The sequence below is a fragment of the Simochromis diagramma genome, unplaced genomic scaffold (genome assembly GCF_900408965.1).
Source record: "Simochromis diagramma unplaced genomic scaffold, fSimDia1.1 OVJJ01000208.1, whole genome shotgun sequence".
Classification (NCBI taxonomy): Eukaryota; Metazoa; Chordata; class Actinopteri; order Cichliformes; family Cichlidae; genus Simochromis; species Simochromis diagramma.
In genome coordinates, this window is record NW_024386789.1 from 3,639,559 (window position 1) to 3,661,930 (window position 22,372).

Consider the following 22,372-nt stretch of genomic DNA (forward strand, 5'->3'; position numbering starts at 1 on the left):
AGCTAATTTTAGCTGATATGCATGCTATATTGCGGAGTTTTCCATGCAAACCAGTCTGAATGACAACTTACTGCAATATTAAACTGAGAATAGGTTATTTTATGTATTTGTTCGTCCTTAATCATTGAGTCAGTAATCTGATTATTGCAATCCCATGCAATCCATGGCAAATATGGTCAAGTTAACAACCCCTAAAAATAAACACTTCAGTACAGCTATGTGAACATGACAGTAATACAGACCTCAAGCTTGTAAAAAAGTAAAAGGTCAACTTCTTAACTGCTTATCACAGATAACCACGGTGTGGTCATACAGCTTTACAAGCTTATTATACTGCACACATTTTATTGGAAGAGATAGCTCCTCATTTCCCCACTAGATGACAGTGTTGATCTAGCTTAGCGTGTTTCTCTGAAGCTGAAATAGGTGACCACTGACCAAGGCCTAATCCATACTGTCAAAAACAGTGGAGATTAACAGCAGGCCTGCACAGAAAAGCTGCTCGACTGATCCCAGGTGTGCTGTAGCTCCTGGGATAAAAAGCTTCTACCCGAGGATTTCAGGCCCACCTGTAGCTCTCTGTCATCAATTTACCACCCTGCAGGTATAAAGCCTGAAAAAAAAAAGTCATTTGTGGTGTAAATGAAAGCATATATTTGAATCAGACCCTAAAATGTGTGATTTTTGACTGGCTTCAGACCAGCAGATACTTTATATTCACATTTTCTAAATCAATCATCTTAAATTAAATCCTTATTCAGTGTGTCGTTGATTTTTCCTGCACGGCTCAAGTCTCAAGTGTCTATGGAGAAACATTATTCTTTGTAGGGCTCAGCGGTCAGCTTTCCGTAGTCATTTCCGTTCACAAAAGAGCTATTTACCTTCAATATGGTTTGCATAAGCTTTAAGGAGGCTCAGGGTGGGTCAGTAATTACAATGCAATTTAAAACCAGCCCTCCCATTACCAAAACGATGCTTCTTCTCACCAGTTGAGAAATATTAAAGTGCATAATGGGTGGCATGAATTTTACAAGGAAATCTTTAAAATAGGAAAACAAGAGATGCTTTTTTTTTTTTTTTTAAGCATCTTAATGTTTTGTTGTTTTGTAAAATCACTGCAAACAGTAAGATGTTGTTTCATTTGACTCAGGGAGAGACTCATTTCTCTCAAGTGAAACATACTACACAATTGTCCAGCCAATTACTAGAGTATTACATTGTCCCGTTCTTTGTGGGCTCATTCAGTGTAACTCGAACCATTCCTAAATGCGACTAAATGCTCTCTGATTCAAACAAGTTCGTAGCGGTGTTCCCATGGGGTCAGCCCTTGTGCACTTTGTGCTGAAAAGCATCCTATTTGCCTCTCCCTTTACATTCAGATCCTATTGAAAAGTGCATGCAGACAGACTCGCACGCACACACGCACACACACACACAACCTCCCTCTTTGAGTCTAAACCACTATAGCCATATATGTCCATTCCCTAATTGGTGGTTCTTCTTTCAAAGGAGTGATTATGTGTGTATGTGTTTAGTGGCGTCCTCTCTTTGCAAGGCGTCTCGATTCAGTCCATCTCCAACGCCAGAGGGGACAAAAGAGGCACCCGTTCCTCCTCTCGGGGCAAGGGGCCATTGACACCAATAAATCCCCCCTTCCACTTCCTCCCTGGTGTGTTGGGGTTATGTCAGGAATGTCCCAGGTCCTATTGTCCCCTCGTGCTCTGTTTTTGGTAACCCATCACCAGGCATTCTCTGCTGTTCACAGTGCCACCTCCCTCCCCCTGAGAGACCAACAACACACATGCATGTCCACACCCTTCGGGCTTCTGTGTCCCTTGGTCCCTAACTCTGAATAGACCACCTCAGCTGAATACGACAGACAGACAGACAGGCGTCAGGACATCAGATTCAGCGGGCCGAGTCTTGCATAGTTGCCCAGTGGGGGAAAAAAGAGCCAGTTATTTATTTTCACCTGTTTGGTTGCCTCAAGCTCTTTGTCTAATGGAAGGACGAAGATAAAACAATGGCCTAAGTGTTTTAAAATCCACAGTTAATACCTGTTCTGTACACAACCCCCTTCCCTCATTGTATGGTGACTGCTGAGGACTCATTAATTTTATATTAATAGATCATATCTGAATAGACAAATTTAGGCTTCTAGATTCAAGATCATTTAATTGTCTGCTTATGTAGGGCCCCATACTGCAACACAATAAAAGATCCAAAACCACAAAAGAAAAGAGAAGTAATTTAGTCATTAAACAAAGATGGAGGATGACTTCAGACATCTTACAGTATCCTTCGAGCTCTGCTCAGACACTTTTCCACTGATGCTCAGTAGATGGTTTAATCGCCCACTGGAGAGGGCTGCATATACCAGTTTGTTTCCAGTCAGTAAGTAACTTGAAAGCAAAGTACCATCATTTTTTTGACTTTCAGGATACTAAGGTGACACAGAAACAACATTAAAAGACACACATACACATGTCTGAACATGTCTAATTATCAGGGTTACTGTGTTCAGTGCACAGCATTAAAGAGCATTTTTGCAACCGCTTATGTGTTAACTATTATTAAGGGATGAATCTTGTGGTTGTGTTTTAATATAATACATAACACCAGCCATCCCAGTAATAACACTGCAGTTGTCTTATTAAATAAAATACCGCACACGGCGGGGTGGCTCCAGTACAGTGGGCTCACTGCAAAAAGGTGAATGGCTGTTTGTTTTTTCTGAGTTAGCCCTGTGATGAACCATTCAGGGGGCGCCCCGCCTGTCCTCCAGTGTCCGGGTGGTTAAGAAAATGAATGAACTGATGCCTTACTGTATGATTACCCCCGGTCTCCTCTTGTTATAACTCTTGTTGCAACTTGTTTACCTTTTAGGTCCATGAATGTGCTCATTCATTATTATTGATAGCTTCTCCATCTCTTAACCAGGAAGGAGTCGTCTCAAATCCATCTTGTCTGCATAATCTGCTTATCCAGGTAAACTTCATCCACTCTCTGCCTCACAAACTTGCTCACACGTTGCTTTGGACACATTCATTAATCTTTCGCGTTCCCGCAAAACCACGCACAATCCTTCAAAACACCACGAGGCCGTTCATTCCAAGAACCCCGTGCATTCGTTCAGCCTGTCACAGTACGCTCCCCTCAGATGCTTGTTTTTCCCTTTTTTTCATTCATTCCAATCACACAGGAGGTAATATCGCATGCTGCTGCTGCTGCTTAATCGTGTCACCTGCCTGCATTCGAGCTTGCACCACTGCCAAACCCCAAATACCAGAGGTTTGATTTGTTGTTTGGTGGTGGTGGTGGTGGTGGCGGCGGTGTAGGGGGGTGTTGTATGTTTTCTGTGTGAGTCTGAGACTATGTGTGTGTGTGTCTGTTTAGGAGTTCGAAGGAGTAGGTGGGTTGTACACATGTTACGAAGTGAGGCGCCATTGCGGCCTAAAAAACTATTAGGCTCTGTAAATACACACTGTGGCAAAAGTAAACATTCTCAGCATGCCATCTAGGCGCACAGAGGGGTACTGGGAGACAGCCGCCGGACAGGCTGTGAGGGGGAGGTGTGTATGTGTGTGTGTGCGTGTTTGTGTTAGCGAAGAGAGTACAGCAGCAATCAGTGAGCAGAGCGGAGATGGAGATGGAAAATATAGATTTTAATTGGGGGGAAAATTCAAGTGTGTGTTTGTTTTCATGTTATTGGTATCGCGATTGGGCTGAGTGGTCAGGTAACCAATTTAAAGATAGTTTACCTGCGTGTGTTGCTACGATGACCAGAAACCGTTTATGTATGAGGACACTGGAGTGTTTGTGTGTGCTGGTGATGAGTGATAGAAAAGTGTGCGTTGTGTATATATGTGAGCTTTTTATTCCTTGTTGTTCTCCCCTGAGTGGTGTGTGGGAAGAGAAAAAAAAAACATGAAATAAAGGCAAATTAACTGAGTTTTTTTAATGAATAAGAATGTATACACTGATGCAAAGGGACTATTTTCTGAATTTGAGACCTTTATTGGCGATAAAGGCACAAGTAACCATGGAAACAGAGCTTAGAATATGCACTATTCCCAGCCCTGAGAACGCCACACCACCCATAGCTCTATTTTTAGGCCTTACTTTGAGCTTAAAATATCTGTTACATCTAACAAGAGTTAAACTGAGTAATCAGCAAGCGTGACTACAGAAATGTGACTCTGACACTGATTAAAATGGTAGCAGCGAGAAAGCATATAGAATGACCAGGATCTCACTGCATGTGTTTGCCTGCGGTGCATTTAAGGATACAAATCACATAAAATAGACACAAGTTCTCTTATGGTCTTCACATTACTCACATGCACAGATTAGAAATGGAAACTAATAGTAATATGTGATTAATAGGAGCAGTTGGGTTCAGGGACAGTACAGAAAGCAGAGGTTATTTGGAAAGATTAGTCCAGCTAAACCACAACAGAAATACAACTTCATTAAAAAGTGAGGGGAACTGAGCAGAAGTGTTTACAGTTCGTTAAATTAAGAGATAAATGCTAATGTTACAGTAAATGTTATGCTGCAGTCACACAAGGAAAACAATGGTTGGAGACCAGAACATGACCAAAATTATTGTAATCAACTTTAACTTCTGATCTCGTTTCTTTTGAAATGGTTGCTTAGAAGATGGGGAGCAAGTTTCCAACCACTATTTATCTGTTGCTGTCTTCTTCTTCAGTCTGCTATCATTTCACTTTCCAATGGGGGTCAAGCTGGCAATTACCGCTCCAATTGCTGTTTATAATATATAACTGTTTCTGTCTACATGCACAGAAATCCAGATTAATTACTTACATCCAGAGTCCAGCCAGAATCACATAGATTTGAAACAAAAATTCAGAAACTCCTCCACAAATACTGACATACATGCTGCAGGATGCCAATTTTTAACTAGAAAAAAAAGACATAAGCGCTCAGTAACCATGCTTTTAAATAAGAAACATAACCAGAATAGCACCACTTCTCAACCAGTTGAGTAGAGTCCCCCATATTAAAGGGACAGGCTGCAGATAAGTTCCACTCACTGACTCATGCAGGTTGATTGCAACCTGTTTGCGTTTATAAATTAGACGGCAATTATTTTCAAACACTCACCAATCTGTCTGAGAATGATTGCAGCCAGTCGGAGTCAGACGACAACTGTTTGGAGACAGGTTGCCTCCCATCACATGAGCGCTGCAATCACCTTGCAGTCGACAGTCGTCGGCCAGAGGTTAAGGGTGCTGCACGCTCAACCCCTGGGCAACCATTTAGTTGTTGCATCATAGTACAATAATCTCCAAAAGCAAACAAACAATAAAAAATACAAAAATTCAATGCAAACACAGCGCAACCGTTGATTTTGTTCCTGTTCTCAAGGAGGTCACTGTCCTATTTTGACTCTAGTGACTGAGCCATTAGTTAAACACTAGATATATCTATGAATAAGCAGGAAGTTATTAATTGAAGGTGTGCTAATCAGCAGAAATTAGAAATAAACACATAAAATTAGAGAAATGCATGGATTGTCTAAACATTTGAAAAACTAGTTGAACACTTTGAATAAATAGAGAGGAATATTTGGTAGAGGTTTAGCTGACACTGTTGGCCACAGCTCGTGAGAGTTGTCACTAAGCATAATGAATAGATGTTCCATTGATCAGTAATATAAGTAAATGAATGAATGATTGGCATAATAAGGAAACAGTATGTATAAACAGTTGATAAAGTTCACTAACCCTGGGTGAGCTGAATGCCATCACTAGGAGTGAACGGTAAGCTGGAAGAAGTGTAGATACAACTGGAGCTTAGTTCAAGTAAGCGTGGTAAGTGGTACTGATGAGGGGCTTCTTGAGTCTATCTGACGTGCCTGTGAGGTATGTTAGATAAAAAAGTCTGGGAGCCACTGCTGTAAGAGGATGGTTTTTAACAAAAGAAGGCATTTGTACTCTTCTGATTTGAAGCTATGCAGTTGAACCTCACATCCAGACCAAAACTAGCAGCAATCCAGTTTTCAGAGTCTGCAGACCTGTATTAATGAATGCATTCATGACTCTTAGTAGCACTGTGCTCATCTCCCAGCTTTCTGCTTAATTACCATAAGCACCACTTGCTGGCAATGGCTGGAGTTTGATTACAAACACCTGTTATTTGACTACAGTCACCTGTTGTTTGTCTGCAAAGATGGGCCACTGTGTTGATGCAATGGCATGTTATGAATTCTACGCCCACTGCTACTGACTCCAGGTCAGGTTTTGCGAGCTCTTGCGGCGATGGATGCCTGGCATCATAAAAGCTGGATCAGCCCGGCAGAGGTTTGCTGAGAGGCATCTGTGAGTTCCTTGAAGACTTCCCATCTTAAACTGGCCGCACATATGAAAACACAGACATCCATTTCAGGCATTTGAGAGAAACGGGGACCTGGAAAACCCACTGTCACAGTAGCTTCTGCTCTTCTCTCTCACACACGCTCTGCAGGCACACTTACCAGACAGAACTTGTGTACAACATGAACAAATGCTTGACACCTATACACACACATACCATCACACACCGCAAGCCATGGATGATGGTGTGATGGAATTCTGGGTATTATCTGCGGTGAAAGCGTGTGTGTGTGTGTGTGTGTGTGTGTGTGTGTGTGTGTGTGTGTGTGTGTGTGTGTGTGTGTGTGTGTGTGTGTGCCCTCCCTCCTCCCAGTGCTCAATCTAATACCCTGTCATCATCAATAACCTCACCAGTGCTGACTCACTGGCTTTTACAACTATGAGGTTTGGGCCTTACTCACAGCCACAGACCCTCGTCTCCATCTCTGTCTGTCTGTCAGCCCACTGCATACACACACACACACACACACACACACACTGGAGTTGTGCATGTGCCTGTGGAAGATTTTATGCATATATGCAATCAGCATGCACGCTCACTTGCACACATATTCTTCTATAAAGATGTGTCCACACAGGTAAGGATGTGTCACTTCAAACCCTTTGCCACCCACCCACACACACACACAGTCACTCCCAATCAGACCACAATCCATCAGAATAATTGACTATCATCAGGCAGACACAGACTCATCATCTTTACCACTAAGCATGTCACCCCCTCCTCCCACCTACTCCCCCATCATCCCCATCCTAATTGCCTCCAGACTTTCATTTAATTTTCTTTACAGCCAGCAAATATGGGAGTTCTTTTACGTTCACGTGAGGCTGTAGATATGTACGGAGTGTGCACATATCTACCAAACCATACTTATTATTGTAGCTCACTTCGCAGGAGGTCGGTGCTGACGAATGTGGAGACGGGCGGTGTCAGACGATGATGATGCTGAGCATCTGATGGGGTGAGGCCACACGAGTCTTGACATTTTTAAGGACAATGTGATGATGAGTGTGTTGATGGGAAGGGTTTGTCTTTTTTCTGATTTCCTCCAGCATAAGATGTCAGTCAAAAGTCTGTTCATAGCCAATAAAAGGGTTATAAATTTACAAACCCAATTTCATGATGAAATTTTCTGATTTATTGATTTTAAAAACAAAATGGACACATTTGATCAGGGCATGTAAAGCTGTTTGTAGTCCAGCTCGTAGTTTGGGGGGGAGAAGTAAAGACAGCACAGTTACCCATTTTAGGACTGTTTCCCCCCTTGGGTGTAAGAAAAAGAACACAGGTCCACTTTTAACATATGGCTGCATCAGACGCTTCTATATTAACTCTGTATTGAAAAGGTTTCTATTTGTAGAATGGGATAAAGTTAGTGGATGTGGACTGGATTTGACACTTCAGGCGGACAGATTGAGCGAGGAGATATGTGAGCTATGTTATCTAATTAAATGACAACTTCAGGACAGTTATCAGTTATCAAACTGAACATTTCTGTTCAGTTTAAACACAAATCCCCAAACAAAGTCGTAAACCTGCCACTGAAGAAGAGTGCAGAAATCTGGCGGTTGTGATCATGGTCAGAGTGCCAAAATGTGCGTAATTGCAATTGAATGTTGTTGTTTCTTGTCAATGAAGCACTTTCGTGACATTTTAAGCACCCAATCCCCCCTGGAATCCCCACAAAGGCCACATGGAGCTCCCCGGACCCCACTTTGAGAACCAGTGATCTGACTAGCTGGCAAGGTCTGTTTCTAAAAGGTGCGCACCTAACTGGCTGGAGCCAGGGCGGCGTATTGCCTTTCACACGCTTCTAAAATACTCTCCGGGCAGAGCCTGAAAGGGTTACTGTTTCCCAAAGTGCCTCATTCTGTGCAGTCGAGAGGGGGCGGCTGAGTGGCGCCGTCGAGTCAGAGACGCAGTTTCTAAAAACCCCGAGACATCATCAAGAAAGAAGCTGACAGTAAGGAAAGCAGCCCCTGCTCCCCTCCCCTCCCGCTCCTTCCCTTCCTCCTTCGCTGGCATGCTGCCGTTCTTCTCCTCTGCTTACCAAATCCCCCCTTAGCGGTTCTGTCACAATAACCGGGCGGCAAGTGTCAAATGCGGCTCTGGCCGCAAGAAAACACACAAATGGCTTAAAGGCACACAAAATGCGCTCAGTGGAAACACTCCGCTTTCAGACGTTTAGTCATAGCTCTGTTGAACTCGTTGATTGTATTTAGACCAATAATATAAACACAATTTAGAAAACCCTACTTACAGAAAATTACTCAGCTCTTTGATTCACGGGACTTCGTTGCCCCCCCCTTCCCTCCCTGCGCGTCTCCAGCGCGTTTAATTGCCCATATCTCTTTAACTTGCAGACAGCATGCCCAGGCTCTCCAATTAATAGTCTGCTAACGTCAAAAACAGTTGACCATTGTTTTATGGGCTTTGTGTTCTCTCTCTCTTTCTCTCTCTCTCCCTCGCTCTCTCCAGGGCGGTCAGACTTGAATAGGCGCCTGTCTGCTCCAGTCCACCTCTATACAAATACCTCATTGGAACTTGTGTGGAGCTTCCAGAGTAAAAAACACAGAGAGACCCCAGACACTGGAGGCTTTGCGCGTCTGCTCTTGCGATTTCATCATCTGACACTGTTTGAAAAGTCTGAATCATATTTTAGCCATTATGTTAACACCTCGAAGCTCATGAGCGAGTTGGAGATGAATGCGTGTGCGTGGCCTCTCCCCCTCGCTCTCCCTCTCTCTCGCGCTCTCCGGTTGAGACAAATGAATGCCAGGTCTGTGGAGGCGCTTGAGGTATGCGTTGCGCATTAAGCAGCGTAGTAAATCAGCCTTTTCTAAAATCGCTGTGACGGCGTGGAGCGTCAGACAGTCCACACAAAGTCACCGAAACTTTATAGTAGTTTGTAACTCCACTCCACTTCGGAGCCTGGCCGTCTACACTGTAAAAAAAATATATCATTTGCAAAAGTCTTTTCACCCTTTATTATTTTAATAAAGCGAGGTACAGTTTCAGGGGTTTCCGGTTGAAAAACACACGAATATTGCAAGAATACTTCAGCGTCATCGCTCTGATATGTGAAATCTCTTCAGTCACCCCGAATGGAAACCAGTGAAACGTATCTCTGTGGCAAGGAAAGATTTTTACAGCTTAATGAGACATTTTTAGATAGCTTTTTTTTTTTTTTTTACAGTGTACACGCCCCTTTGGATATACACAGTGGTGTAAGCATGGGTTGACACTAACACATGTTGAAAAGATGGACTTTATTGCTAAAACGTGTAACCATAACATGTACACTGATATGTTGGGTTTTTTGTATTTATTTATTTATTTTTTTGTCATTTTTAGAAATATTCAAGTAGACATCTCCCATATTTTTTTTATTCTGGTATACTCTGCTATTCTCTGTCCTTATGCTCTATACTCACAAATCGTTAAAATAATAAATAAAACGTACAGATTTGTTTATTCCTACAATACTATGTATTCCAAAAAAAAAGCTGAGTTCACGCCTTTATATATATCTTTAACCTCAACTTTTCTTCTTCTTTTTTTACAATTTAATTATTATTGATATTAATATACAAAAACTCTAGGCAGCATCGCAGTGAAATAACAGTCAGCATCAATGTTCAGTTGAAGAAGAAGAAGAAAAAGGTCACCTCTTGGAGAAGTGTAGCATATGCAATCCATTTTCAATGTCTCTTAAAAATATCAACAAAACAAAATGCTCCTTCCTCACGAAGTGCTCGTGTTCCCCTCCGAAAAAAAATGTCAGGGTTGAGAATAAAATATGGTCCTGGTTCAATTAGAAAAAATAGCTGCATTTTTCTTAAATATGTACAATGTTGGTATTTCACTTAAAATGCTATATAAAAAAATAGATTTGCTATGGTGCCCACCTCTGTAGAGAGTTAACAGTGCAATAGAAACCGTATTTCCAGTCCACTCCCCCGTCGACCACCACCACCGCCGCCACCACCACCACTACTACTACTTCCTTCCTTAGAGAGAATCAGCACGAACACTTGCACTCTGAGATGATTGGGTATTGCACCTGTATCCACGTACAGTATTTCTGTTTTAGAAAGCCTTGACAATACCACCGGAGGAAAATCTTGGTGATTGACTTGACGGGTTTGCAAGACATCCCCTCGGGGAAGGAGCACGAGCGCTCAGAGAAACAGTTTCCCTCTTTGATGTAACGTGGCCAGAACCTCACACCCAAATCTTTCCAGGTGTACACAACCGGGCAGTGCGTATAGGTCCACAGCCACTGCAGGAATTTCCTACGGGCTTTCTTGCCCACTTTTACCCGCTTTCCATAGGGGGTCTCTGTGAGGTCCAGCTTTTTAATATCGTTGGGCATGGGCCCCTGCAGCTTCACCTGGTTATCTGGCGCGGAGAAGTTCACCAGCATGGGGGGGCTGATGGACATGAAATTGGGGTCAAAGTTACTGCCGAGTCTTTTCCTCAGAGTCCTCTCGACCAAGTCCTGCTCCCGGGGGTCGTACTCCGGGTCCGGGTCCTCCTTCAGGTCGGGCACAGGGAGGTGATCGCTGGGCGAAGGGCGGAGGCGAAGGTGATGCTGGGAAACTCCGAGGTGAACGCAAACCAGCGCGTAAACGAACAGCGTTTGAGAGAAGCCCATAATTCCTCTTGTTCAACGCACGGGCTCTTCTCGCGTGAATAATACTCAGTTCTTTTCCCGGTTACTGTGTTCTGTGGAGTCACCAGCCCGGGGCTTCATAAATAGTAGAAGTTCAGTCACCAGCAAGGCGATACTTTTAATAGACCACGTCGGGTTTGAATGACATGGAGCGGAGTGCTTTGCTTTTTAGGGCTCCTTCAACTTTGCAATTTACCCGCTGATGCAACTGTGCAGCATGGAAGCGGGCTACCCCGCTCTCTGCAGAAAGAGTTAAGTCAAAAAAAAAGAAAAGAAAAAAGGGAAAACTCGAGCGTCTATTCACGCTCTCTCCTGCTTCACCCCGCTCCTCAGATTCACTTCGGGTTTCTCTCGGTTGTCATGGTTACCCCGAGGACTCGAAGCCACGACGAAACTGTCTGCACTGGATGACAGCGGCCGAGGCGAGAGCTGCATGGACTGAAGTGTTTTCTGAAAGGGACAGAATAGATCCGGAGCTCCCGGGAGAGAAGGGCGCACAAAAGAGCACTTCACCAAGTTTTAAATGTCACGCGCCCGGCAGCGAGGGCTGCCTTGGCCAATGTTATTTTTACGCACGGCTTTTAGAAACGTGGCTTCTCTTAACGTCGCCTGGCGCTCTCAGGTTTGACAAGGTCCCAGAGCGCACAGTCCACGGACCGAGGAGAGGGGGCGGGGAGTGGGGTAGTCTCTGCAGCCAGTCTCCTGCGGTATTCCAGCCCGTCGATGCGCACTTTCCCTGAAAATGACAGAAAACTTGGAGGAGCCGTGTGGCACAATCTCAGTTTTTTTTCAGGACGCAACAGCCGCTTATCTTCCCAGAGGATGTTCCAAATCGCAGAGCAGCTCGGTTTTACATGTAAAAGTCTCGCTTGTAATATTCCCACAGAACTCTGGCTTTTGCGTGTAAAAAAAAAAAAAAGAAGAAGTAGAAGAAGAACGATGAAAACACAGCTTTCCAGCGAAATGCAGCCTCACTGCACGTGAAATGCAAACTGCGTAAAGACAGAAAACGTGGTTGGGTCAGAGTTCCTCTCAGTGTGGCATCGCTGAATCTTCACAACACCAGCAACAAAATAAAAAATAATAATAAATACATTCAAATAATATTAATTTAAAAAAGAAAAAAATCTTCTAATCGCAATGTCGGTGCATGACGAGAGAGTCCATAATCTGCTTTTTTGTTCCCCCGGTCAATTCCTTAGGGAGCCTCTCTCCTCCTTTGATAACTGGGTACAGCAGCTACTAAGTCGCTCCTACTTCAGGAGTGTGAGAGACTTGGCGCTGGAGCATTTCTTTGCTTAGGCACACTGTGTGTGAGTGTGTCTGTAGCGAGTGGTGCTCAGTCCCAAGTTAAATATCCCCCTCCGACGGTACAAAGTGTCAGAGGGGCCTGCCCACCCTGGCCACTTTCACTATGATTGACAGCCCCCCCCCCCAACCCTCCCCTCACAACGTGGAAAATATCAGCCACAATGAGGATCAACTGGGTCCTAAAGCACCAGCCTTTTTTTTAATCGCATTTAAGAGCAATATTCCCAGACACACAGGATAATACAAGATATTTTTTAAACCCCTCTCTCTTTCTTACACACTGTAAGTATAACAGCAGCTGCTTCTCCTGCGGTTTTCATCAGCAGAGTGTTTCTGATGCACTAATAGGTTCAATGCGCTGTCAATACTCGGCTGAAGTGTAAAAGAGTTTCGTGAACTTTACCATGAAAATGATGGGAAACGTTTGGTAGCTTGTCTGCGGAAAAGGGGCATCACATTCCACCTTTGTTCATCGGGATTTGGGTCTACACAGGAATTGGCCCGTTGAACTCGGGGGTCACAAAATAGGCGCATAATTAAGGGGCTATAAATGGCCGTGGATAACTAAGCGGTACCTTTCCCATGCTAAGCAGTCATTAGGGGAAAATCAACAGAACGTTTTTTTCTTCTTACTATTAAACTATGTTTATTTTCCCATAATCCAAATTAGAACTTACACAAACAAGTGAAATTTATTGATAGTCAAATCGCTTAAACATGTTTGGTAGACGCACTAAACTGATTCAGGAGCCGCGTTGAAGTCGATCTCCATTCCAATGAACATTTAAACATTTTCAAAACTTTAATAAACTTAAAAAAAAAAAAGAAAATGTAAACATGCTTTGAAATTAAACTTTGCATCAAAAGCTGGTCAAACTTCATCAGCACGCGCTTGCTCTGAATTTAAACCTGACTCTTGGTTTCATATACGCAGTCTGGATAGGCTGTGATTGTGCTTGTCTTTTGTAGTAGTCACTAGAGGGCGGTGAACTAGCATGGTGAGGACATGAAGCCAGGGGCTCCCCAGACTCGCCCTCACAGTTTGACTACTCATGTTTGAGTCCATGGGGAAAGAATGTTCACTCGTAGTTAGGGTGCAGCTCAAGTGAAATTGCTCAGCAGCTCTGTAATCAAACTTCTAAAAGACTCCACTGAGGGCAAATGAAGTAGTTAACTGGAATCATACTGACTAAGAGTATAATATAAAAAATTCCACAGTTGCGAGATGGAATAATTTTTTATCACAAGAAGTGCTGTAATTTCAGTGTCTTGCACAGTTCTTCAACTTCATTATCCAGGTCTAACCAGATGGAAAAAGTTGCCAGCAGTCTTTGGCATCCTGTGAGTAAATTCCCTCTGACCCCCTCCTAACATCTATCCAGACACACAGAGTCATAATCTGGTTAATGATTAGGGTGCCGGTGTAGACAGAACTCAGTGGGCTGCAGGGACAGTGAGGCTGAGCCGGCTACTGTAGTACCGGCCATTCCCATTGTCTTCCTCCACAGCTCTTGGTGTGCTGGACTGAGAGAGAAACCCCATGCCGGGAGAAACACTTCCTCAGTCCCACGCCCAAATACTCTAGAAACCCAGCAATGAGTCAACCCCCATTTACTGGCTAATTACTGGAGATAAAGACAGAGAAAGAAGAGAGGAGGGGACCGGTGGACACAGTGGGGAAGGGTCGAGGTGATGCTGAGCATGTGTGGTGGTGGTGAGTGGGGGAGATGGCAGAGGGGTGGTGGTGATGAAGAAGATGGATTCACCAATGGGGTAAGGGTGGGGGTGAGAGGGTAGTTTTAGTGCTGGATGACAGTTTGCTGTGGAATGGCTAATTAAATAACGGCGTTAAAGGACCCCGGCTCGCTTTAACGAAGCCCGTCAACCTCTGACGAGCGGGTCAAACTATGGAGGAGAGAGCGGGGAGGGGGACTGGTGCTGAAAATTGGCCTTGTATAACAAGGGGACTTAGTCCTTTGGTTGTGCAGTGATTGTTCACGCTCCCTTAGGCCTCAATAGGGCGCATGTGAAGGGGTGCTGGGGCAGCGGGGGTGCCCTAAGGCATAGATTTGACTCCCTTCTCCTTTTTCTGCTATGAATGCTATACAGACATACACTCCCACACATAGCTCACCACAAACACTTACACACACTAACACACCTACAGCTCCATACAAAGGCCTCTACCCAAAGTCCAGACAGGAGCTTATGCACTGCAGGGGCACAGCAAGGGGCAGCCCAGGCCAGACTGGCCGACTGTGCCCACTGAGGACTGGTAGAATGGCACAGATGGGTGGATGGAGATGGACAGATTGGAGAGGAGAGAGAGGGGAGAGACTAAACATAAGAAACTCACAAACTAAGACGACAAAATATTACCTGTCAGATGATTAGTTAAGGAAAGTCATGGAATTTGGCAAGCTGCTGTGGCTATCTGTGGCTTGAGTGGCAGAGATAGAACAAATCCCAGAGGCCACACCCCATCAAATAAAAAGATATGCCCGGAGAACGTCTCATAATTCATTTTGTGTTGTGGCATCTACAGCAGAACACTCTCTGATGGGACTTTGGCAGTCTGATAGATTTCAGAACCAACCAGAGCCTGAACATTTTGTTTTTTTGAGCTGTCAAATCAGCAGAAGCATTTGTCAGTATTTCAGATAAATATTTGCAGAAACGTTGAGATTAGAACAACGTCTAATGTGTTGGAAAGTCATTTTAAATGTGCTTGATGTGACATATTATGTCCTTAGACTTGCGAGACCTGCCTTGCAGCAGCATACACAGAAATGCTCACAATGCAAATACATAGCTTTCACCATTGCTTGTCAATATTGCATATCCCTTTATTCCCCGCTGCCCTGTCATCTTCTCCAGGCTTACTCCCCTCTTCCTTCTCCCCCATATTCGACTCTGTCTCCGAGCTTTAACTGAAAGCAGATGGCTTGGGAAGCATGTCAAAAATCTGTCTCCCGTTAACACTACTTTTGAAGCCCCCCCCTCCTGCTACATTTTTTCCCCTCTCCCCTAAAATTCATCATAAAGTTATTTTTGCAAAAATATCCAGTAAACAGCATCAAAGTGATATTTTTCCCCCTTTTCCTCTAAGAGAAGAAAAGAAAGCTGAACTAAGTGTAAGGCTTGTTATTGAAAGAGCGCCGCGCCACGCTGTTGTTCAGTCTGAAGTCAATCTGAGCAGGGCCCCGCATCCTTTGTGTCTATTACGGCATTCCAGTCGCGATGGAGAAAATGCTGCTCCACGCGTGATCAAAAGCTGTGATTAATGGTGATCATATCGTAGACAGCTCATTGGCTTTGTGATGTGACTGCGGGGCCCACTTTGAACTCTGAGACTGAAGAACTTGAGCTAAGCCAGGAAACTTTACTGTGGCACAAGCACTGTGAATATGAATGTTTTTCTTTAGGTTTTTGTACGTGTTCAGTCACTCATTACCGAAGCTGTTCAATACCTGAGTTTTCCTTTTTATGAAGATTTCATATGGCGGTGCACATGCAAAGGACGGGGCCTGAAAGCTGAAGTCACATTTCTGTCGTATTGACAGCTAATCCTAAAAAAACAATCCTATGATCGGAAAGTGAAATGAAATTGGAAAAATGAATCTTCTTTTACTTTGTTGAATGCAGTGTTCCTATTGAGGAAAAATTAAGCTCCAGCAATAACAAACACAATGCTGGTTTTTCAGCTGTGATGTCACCCATTGGCTGGTGGAATCCCGCTTCTTTGGAAGAGACAAGGTTGCCGCTCACTAATGCAAAATACTAGAACAAGAATAGGCAAACTTAAATATTTTTACATTTGGTGACCAATTACAAGCAGCTGTTGTGACCAATTTGTCACGGATTAGTTGAGCGTGCAACACCCTCGACCTCTGAGCAACCATGTTCAATCTCAAGGTGATTGCACAGGTCGCCTGGTGGGAGGCAACCTGTCTTCTGACAGGTTGCAACCGCTCTGCTATCTGCGTACAGATAGCAAATTAACTCTGTCTTATTTCCATTCAATCCGATGTCATGGCACAGCATGTAATAGACACCGACATGTCTATTACAAACATTATTAACATATTTACATTGACATACATATTAGCTGCCCAGCTTAATTGTTTCTGACAATTAAGGAACCTGGAATGTACGTCATACGTTTTTTGGATACTACCGACTTTTTTGCTTTAAATATATTATCTCCCCCTGCTGGTAATGCAACTTCTGCATGCATGTCCATTTCATATTCTGGAAATGCAAGCATGAAATGGACACGGTGGACCTGCATGTCTATTACACGTTTTGGTGTGATACCGAGTTTTTCCATTTTATTGCCATCTTTACACAAAACACCTCTGAAGACAGCAGCTGATCACAAGTTGATCAAAGACCTCAGAACTTTTACCAACCTCATAAATCAAGAGAGAATATTAGACTTCTGTGCAGTATTACATAGAGCAGTCGCCCCCTGCTGGGCCTGATAAAGAACTTAGCTTCCTTTTTTCTTACCAACATAGTAAATGGAGCCAACAGCCACATAATCACAGTCTGATAATAATGTCATTCGCTTTTAAAGTAGTCATAGACCAAAGTATTTGTGATTACAAGTCATAATGATTTGATCAAATGTCATGGTAACTAAAAAAACAGCTTATTATAAGAGAAAAAACACTGGACCTCAGTGTGGCATCTGTGTAATCTTTAAAGAACTTGCCAACACTTTTCACACGACCTGAAAACGTGTTTGTTTCGGCGCAACAATGAAAATAAGGAGATCGCCCAGTTGGGGCAGCTGTAGCTCAGCATCTACTAATCAGAAGGTTGGTGGTTCAACCTCTGCCTGCTCCAGTCTGCATACCAGAACTCCTTGGGCAAGATACTAACCCCAAGTTGATCTCCAATGCATCCATTGGAGTATGAATATTTGTAAATGTTAGAGAGCACTTCTGCATAGAAATAGTGCTTTTATGAATGGGTGAATGAGGCATAAGGTCTTCTAAGCAACACGTTTCATGCTGCTAAAAAAAATTAAAAGCTAAGTTTCTATGAAGGACCTGTTCACAATAATTGAATATAGTGTTTTCACAGTTATGCTTTTTATTGAGTTTATAATTACTCATCATCATCATCATTCTGTTTTTATTAGCTTAGAGCAAACCCTTCAGATCTATATGGAGAAGGGTTACTATAGTTTGAATTCGGTGACCTCACATCTACATCAAATCCTACAAACTCCACCTCTGAGTTTTCACCATCCATGAAAAGTTTGAGTACTATTGCTACAGATGACTTTAAAAAAAATACCTCTTTCAAGGAAGACTTTATTATTATAAAGTAGCTGCAGTTAAGCAGTGAATAAAAACATGTATTTAACTATTATGTGCTTGTTTCGGCGTTTGTAATGGCCTAGTTGGGTCACTTGGAAATAAGCATTGTTGGTTTCCGTAAGTCATTCCCATTTTTCTTCATGAATCGCTATTTTCCTGTAATGACGCCTGGCAGCTTTTAATTGGCTTTGGCGTGCCCTCACAAAATTCCAGGGTGATTACCCTTATTCACATCGTGTAAAGTTGAAACAAAAAGAGGATCTCAACAGTTTGAAGCATCCCATGGTCTTCATCTATCCCTCTCCTTTTATATTTGATGCATCCCCTTTTGGAAAACCCCAAGAGTGCCCCCATCCTTCCTCTGTCATATCCTCCTCCTCCTCCTCTGGCTCTCCCACCGTCCCACCCTCCCTTCTTGCCTCCTTGGCCCCCCTCAGATCAGGGAGTGATGAGGGAGGAATTAAATTGATCGCCACCTTCCGGAAAACAACAGGAAAAAACAGCGCATTCCAAACGCCAGGAGGGCGTTCCCCCTGGTCTTCCCTATGGCAGGATGACATCATTGGCCGGCCGCCAACAGCCTGGAGAGAAGGAAAGGCTGAGAGAGAGAGAGAGAGAGTGCAAGACAGAGAGATGAATAAAGAAAGCGAGGGGAAAATAAGTAGGATATACGAAATGTCAAGACTCAATGGTGTGTCAAGTGGTGTGTGAATCGGATGCCATGGCAGAGATATGAGAGCCGCAACAGTGTAGTACAGCACAGTTTGTTTCGACACTTGAATAATGTATTTTCAATCCCTGTGAATGCTAAAGCTTTAATCTGTTATTCTAATCTCCTTTTCCATCAGTGAAATCGTTGTTGGCACACTCTATCGATCACCCCCTGGATGCTTGTTAACGGTCTCGATTTACATGAGAAGAGAAATGGAGAAGCAACTACAATGGAATAAAGACTTTAAATGAAAACAATTTGGGTATTTCAAATTCTGCTGTCCCACTTGAAAAGATTACATTTTGAAAAACAATTGTGTTTCAAAATGTGCCATTACCCCCTTTTTTATCACTAACTAAAGAGTAATTTCAAGTAACCACATGTCTTTCAGAAGCTCTGTCCAACTTAGGTAAACCCTGACCACAAGTAACTGGCAATTCGTTCATTCTCCCGACCACTAAGCCATTGTGTTGCCACAGGCCATCTTGTCGAAATGAAACAGTTTGCCCACAGCCACTGACCACAACAGATGTTCCCTTGCCCGACGCTCTCCGCAGCATGTGTGTTCTGTTGAGTCTAGAGCCAAGATACTTCCATGGACTGGCACTGGGTAACAAAAACAAAGGGAGGGAAATTCTACGATGGCGTCTCCACCAGTCTGTGACGGGCTTCAGAGTGAGGGCGTCCCATTGCACGGACGTGACGGAGCGCATCGGTGTCATGACCCGCTCTCTTTTGGGCAGTTCTCCGAGTGGTAGTGCTGGGATCCTGGTGCCCTTTGGTCCTCTAGTGTGCTTGTGGAACACGCAGGAAGGTACAAGGGTGACGGCCTGCCCAGATGCCAGGAGGACTGGGAAGGCTTTGGGAAATGTCTCGCTGGTGTGTGAGCGCGCAACACTTCTGCTTGGGGGGTTGCCCGCTTGGTTGGGAACTGGACGGAGAGGGATGGTGTCTGACAACAGCCCAAGTGTGCACTCAGTAAGCTCGTTTGTGCAAAAGATGTACCAAATGTTGACTCACACTGGTTTGCTAATCAGCAGCCACAAGCCCCTGGAGCCATGTGTAAACAGGAGCGTCTGCCCTTTTTCTGTCACCTTAGGGGGGAACAGAATTAGGCTTGAGAGAGGCAGGTAGGCATGAAAAGTGAGAGTAATGAAGTGCCAGAGTTATGAGATATTAAATTGGTGTGGTAGAAGAACAGCACATCAGTAAAATTCACTTCGACCTCATTAGAGCTAAAGCCGAAACACTCTTAATGTCTTAATCAAGGATTCAAGATCCATCCCACCCACCTTTCACTGTAAATAAGAATCTTTTCCTAATTGACTGCCCGCTGAAATAAACATTAGTGAAGGAGTAGCTACAGACAGCAGATTCCCACAAAAAACATTTAAAAAACTGATGCAATGAAGCTGACTTTAGGTAGGAAAAACTTTCTCTATCAACATGCTAGAACTGAAGTTAGTGCAAAAATGGTGTGAGATTCTTGTTCTTTAATTCTTCAATTCACACCTTTCTGGCTCAGTTAACCTTAAAACTAGCTGCACTATGAAAGAGGAATCAGAAGAAAAGATAGCTCCCTCCATACACTGAGCAGGAGGCAGAAGCTGTTAAATGCATTTACACTCCAATAACTTTCACAAGTCAGAGGGACGTGAAGGGAAAGAGAAAGGGAGAAAAAATAGATCCATAAAGAGCTACGGATACTATGGATCTGTGCTGGTGTCTGCTTGATAGCCAAACAGGACCGCAGTTGTGCCAATAACCTTGCTGACCTTACTTAAACTTGAATTTGGCCTGATGACAGGTCATGCTTGTTTAAGTCTACTCTTTATTACATGTCCAGATCAAGACACCCTTAAATTCAAAGTGCCACAGCAAACAGTGACTTCAACAATTTTGGCAAAGAAGAACGTCGTGGCATGTGCAGAGCGCTGATCTCAAACCCGTAAACATCTTTGGGATGAGTTGAAGGCCAGATCAGACTATTTTTCCAGAGAATTAAATTCAAATGACTTCATACCTTGTAATTCATGTGCTAATATTCATTTGTATTACAGGAATTTAATATCGAAGTATAAAATATTATCGTAGAGGTCAATTCATTTTATATAGTAATGTTAAGACCCTATAATAATAGAAAGAAACCTCAATGTCAGGCGATTGTCTATGATCATGCACTTGGAAACAGTGGGAAGTTCCCTTTTACAGGAAGTAGGAACCACATGGCCGTTTTCACACCTACTCAATTCAATTCAGTTTTATTTATACAGCACCAAATCACAAAAACAGTCACATCAGGGAGCTTTATATTGAATAAACCCTACAATAATACAACAGAGAAAACCCCAAGAATCATACGACCCCTATGAGGAAGCGCTTTGGTGACAGTGGGAAGGAAGAACTCCCTTTTAACAGGAAGAAACCTCCAGCAAACCAGGCTCAGGGAGGGGCGGCCATCTGTTGCGACCGGTTGGAGAAGGAAGACAGGACAAAAGACATGCTGTGGAAGAGAGCCAGATATAATAATAATTAATGATTAAATGCAAAGAGGTGTATAAACACATTTTGAGTGGAAAAGGCTACCCCTATTGTAGTGCAACAATGTGTTAGCAAAAGAGAAAGATGTCAGAGGAACGTGAAAGGAAAATTTACTCCGTTTACTGTGGTTTGAATCAATTGATGAGTTTGTAAACTTGTAGCCTTTCTCCATGATTTGGTTTCTTTTCACACAGAAAAAAATACAAGTGAACTCCAAGCAAACCAAAACCTGCCACTACAAACCACGTGAGAATGTTTGGTCCACTCATTGGCCAGATGTGTGTGGGGTGAGAGTGACAAAGGTAAATACAGGAATAAGGTACTGGGTTCTGCACTACTGGAGAACACAGAGAATTCATTTCACGGCAAATTGCTAGCCTGCACAGACCTTGGCACAATTTTGCACATAGTACCTTACTGCATCCCAGAATACAAACATACGTGGACGTTTTTTAGGGTTCACACCATACATGAACCACTCTGTAGTTCATCACGAACAGGACCGAGACCAACTCATTTAAAGTGTATCTGTGCAGTTGTTTACTGGTCTGCACCCTAGTGTGATTACTGTGTTCACATCTGCACAAGTGAACCGCACCAGGGGGAGAAACAAACCAGGGTTCAAGTAAAACGGACTAAACACTGGGCCTGAGCGACCCAAGTACCATTCCTTAGTAGTCCTGTCCAGCATTTCCTTTTAAAAAAAACAAAACAAACTATTATAAGCTGTAGTTAAGTTTTACAAACTTTAGTTATAAACTAACTAAATTCCTCAACCTTAAAGTGGAACTATTTTATGTTTGCATGATTTGTACCTCAAAATAGTCCTTGCTTTTCATATACTAGGCCCTGCAGTTCATCCACTACTTGAAACGACCTACGTTTTTAAATTTGCAGTTGATATAACACACAGGTATCTGTCTAATGCTGCTTTTCTCAAGCTTCTTGTCAGTATAATTCTGAGACTGTTAAGGTGTTCGATGGAGGATGTAATTGTGAACGTAAAAGTGTAATGAGACAGAGAGAGAGCGAGACAGAATTCAGGAGCCGGGCACCTCTCAGCGTCTGTCTGTTAACAGCGTGTGCATCGTGAATGTGTGTGTATGTGTGAGTGTGCGTGCGTGGTGTAATTACAGCCAGGTCTCCGGCATGGAGCCCAGTAGAAGTATCGTCAGTCTGTCTGTGGCATGTGGTGGTGGTGGTGCTGACCTCTCCTTTCCTCTCTTCTCCTCTCCTCCTCGCTCACACAGGTGATAAGAGCAATGCTGCTTCTCTGTCCACGTATCAGAAATTAATTGTATTTATTTTTAATGAGCACTGACGGTTTTTATTTTTGTGGACTGCATGCTTATTGCTTGGAGCATGTTAGAAAGGCAAAGAAACCAGCAATCGGTCAGCTCC

At 43.4% G+C, this 22,372-nt stretch overlaps 1 protein-coding gene across 1 annotated transcript; it reads right to left on the minus strand.

Moving 5' to 3' along the window:
• Positions 1-9,374: 9,374 nt before the first annotated feature.
• On the minus strand, positions 9,375-12,434 carry nog2 (noggin 2). The gene has a single exon (XM_040023503.1). The coding sequence runs from the start codon at positions 11,057-11,059 to the stop codon at positions 10,424-10,426; it is 636 nt and encodes a 211-aa protein (XP_039879437.1). The 5' UTR covers positions 11,060-12,434; the 3' UTR covers positions 9,375-10,423.
• Between the last annotated feature and the right edge of the window lie 9,938 nt (positions 12,435-22,372).

What these genes read in the sequence shown, in the direction of transcription:
- nog2 (XM_040023503.1), bottom strand. Translation starts at nt 11,059, where the DNA reads ATGGGCTTCTCTCAAACGCTGTTCGTTTACGCGCTGGTTTGCGTTCAC.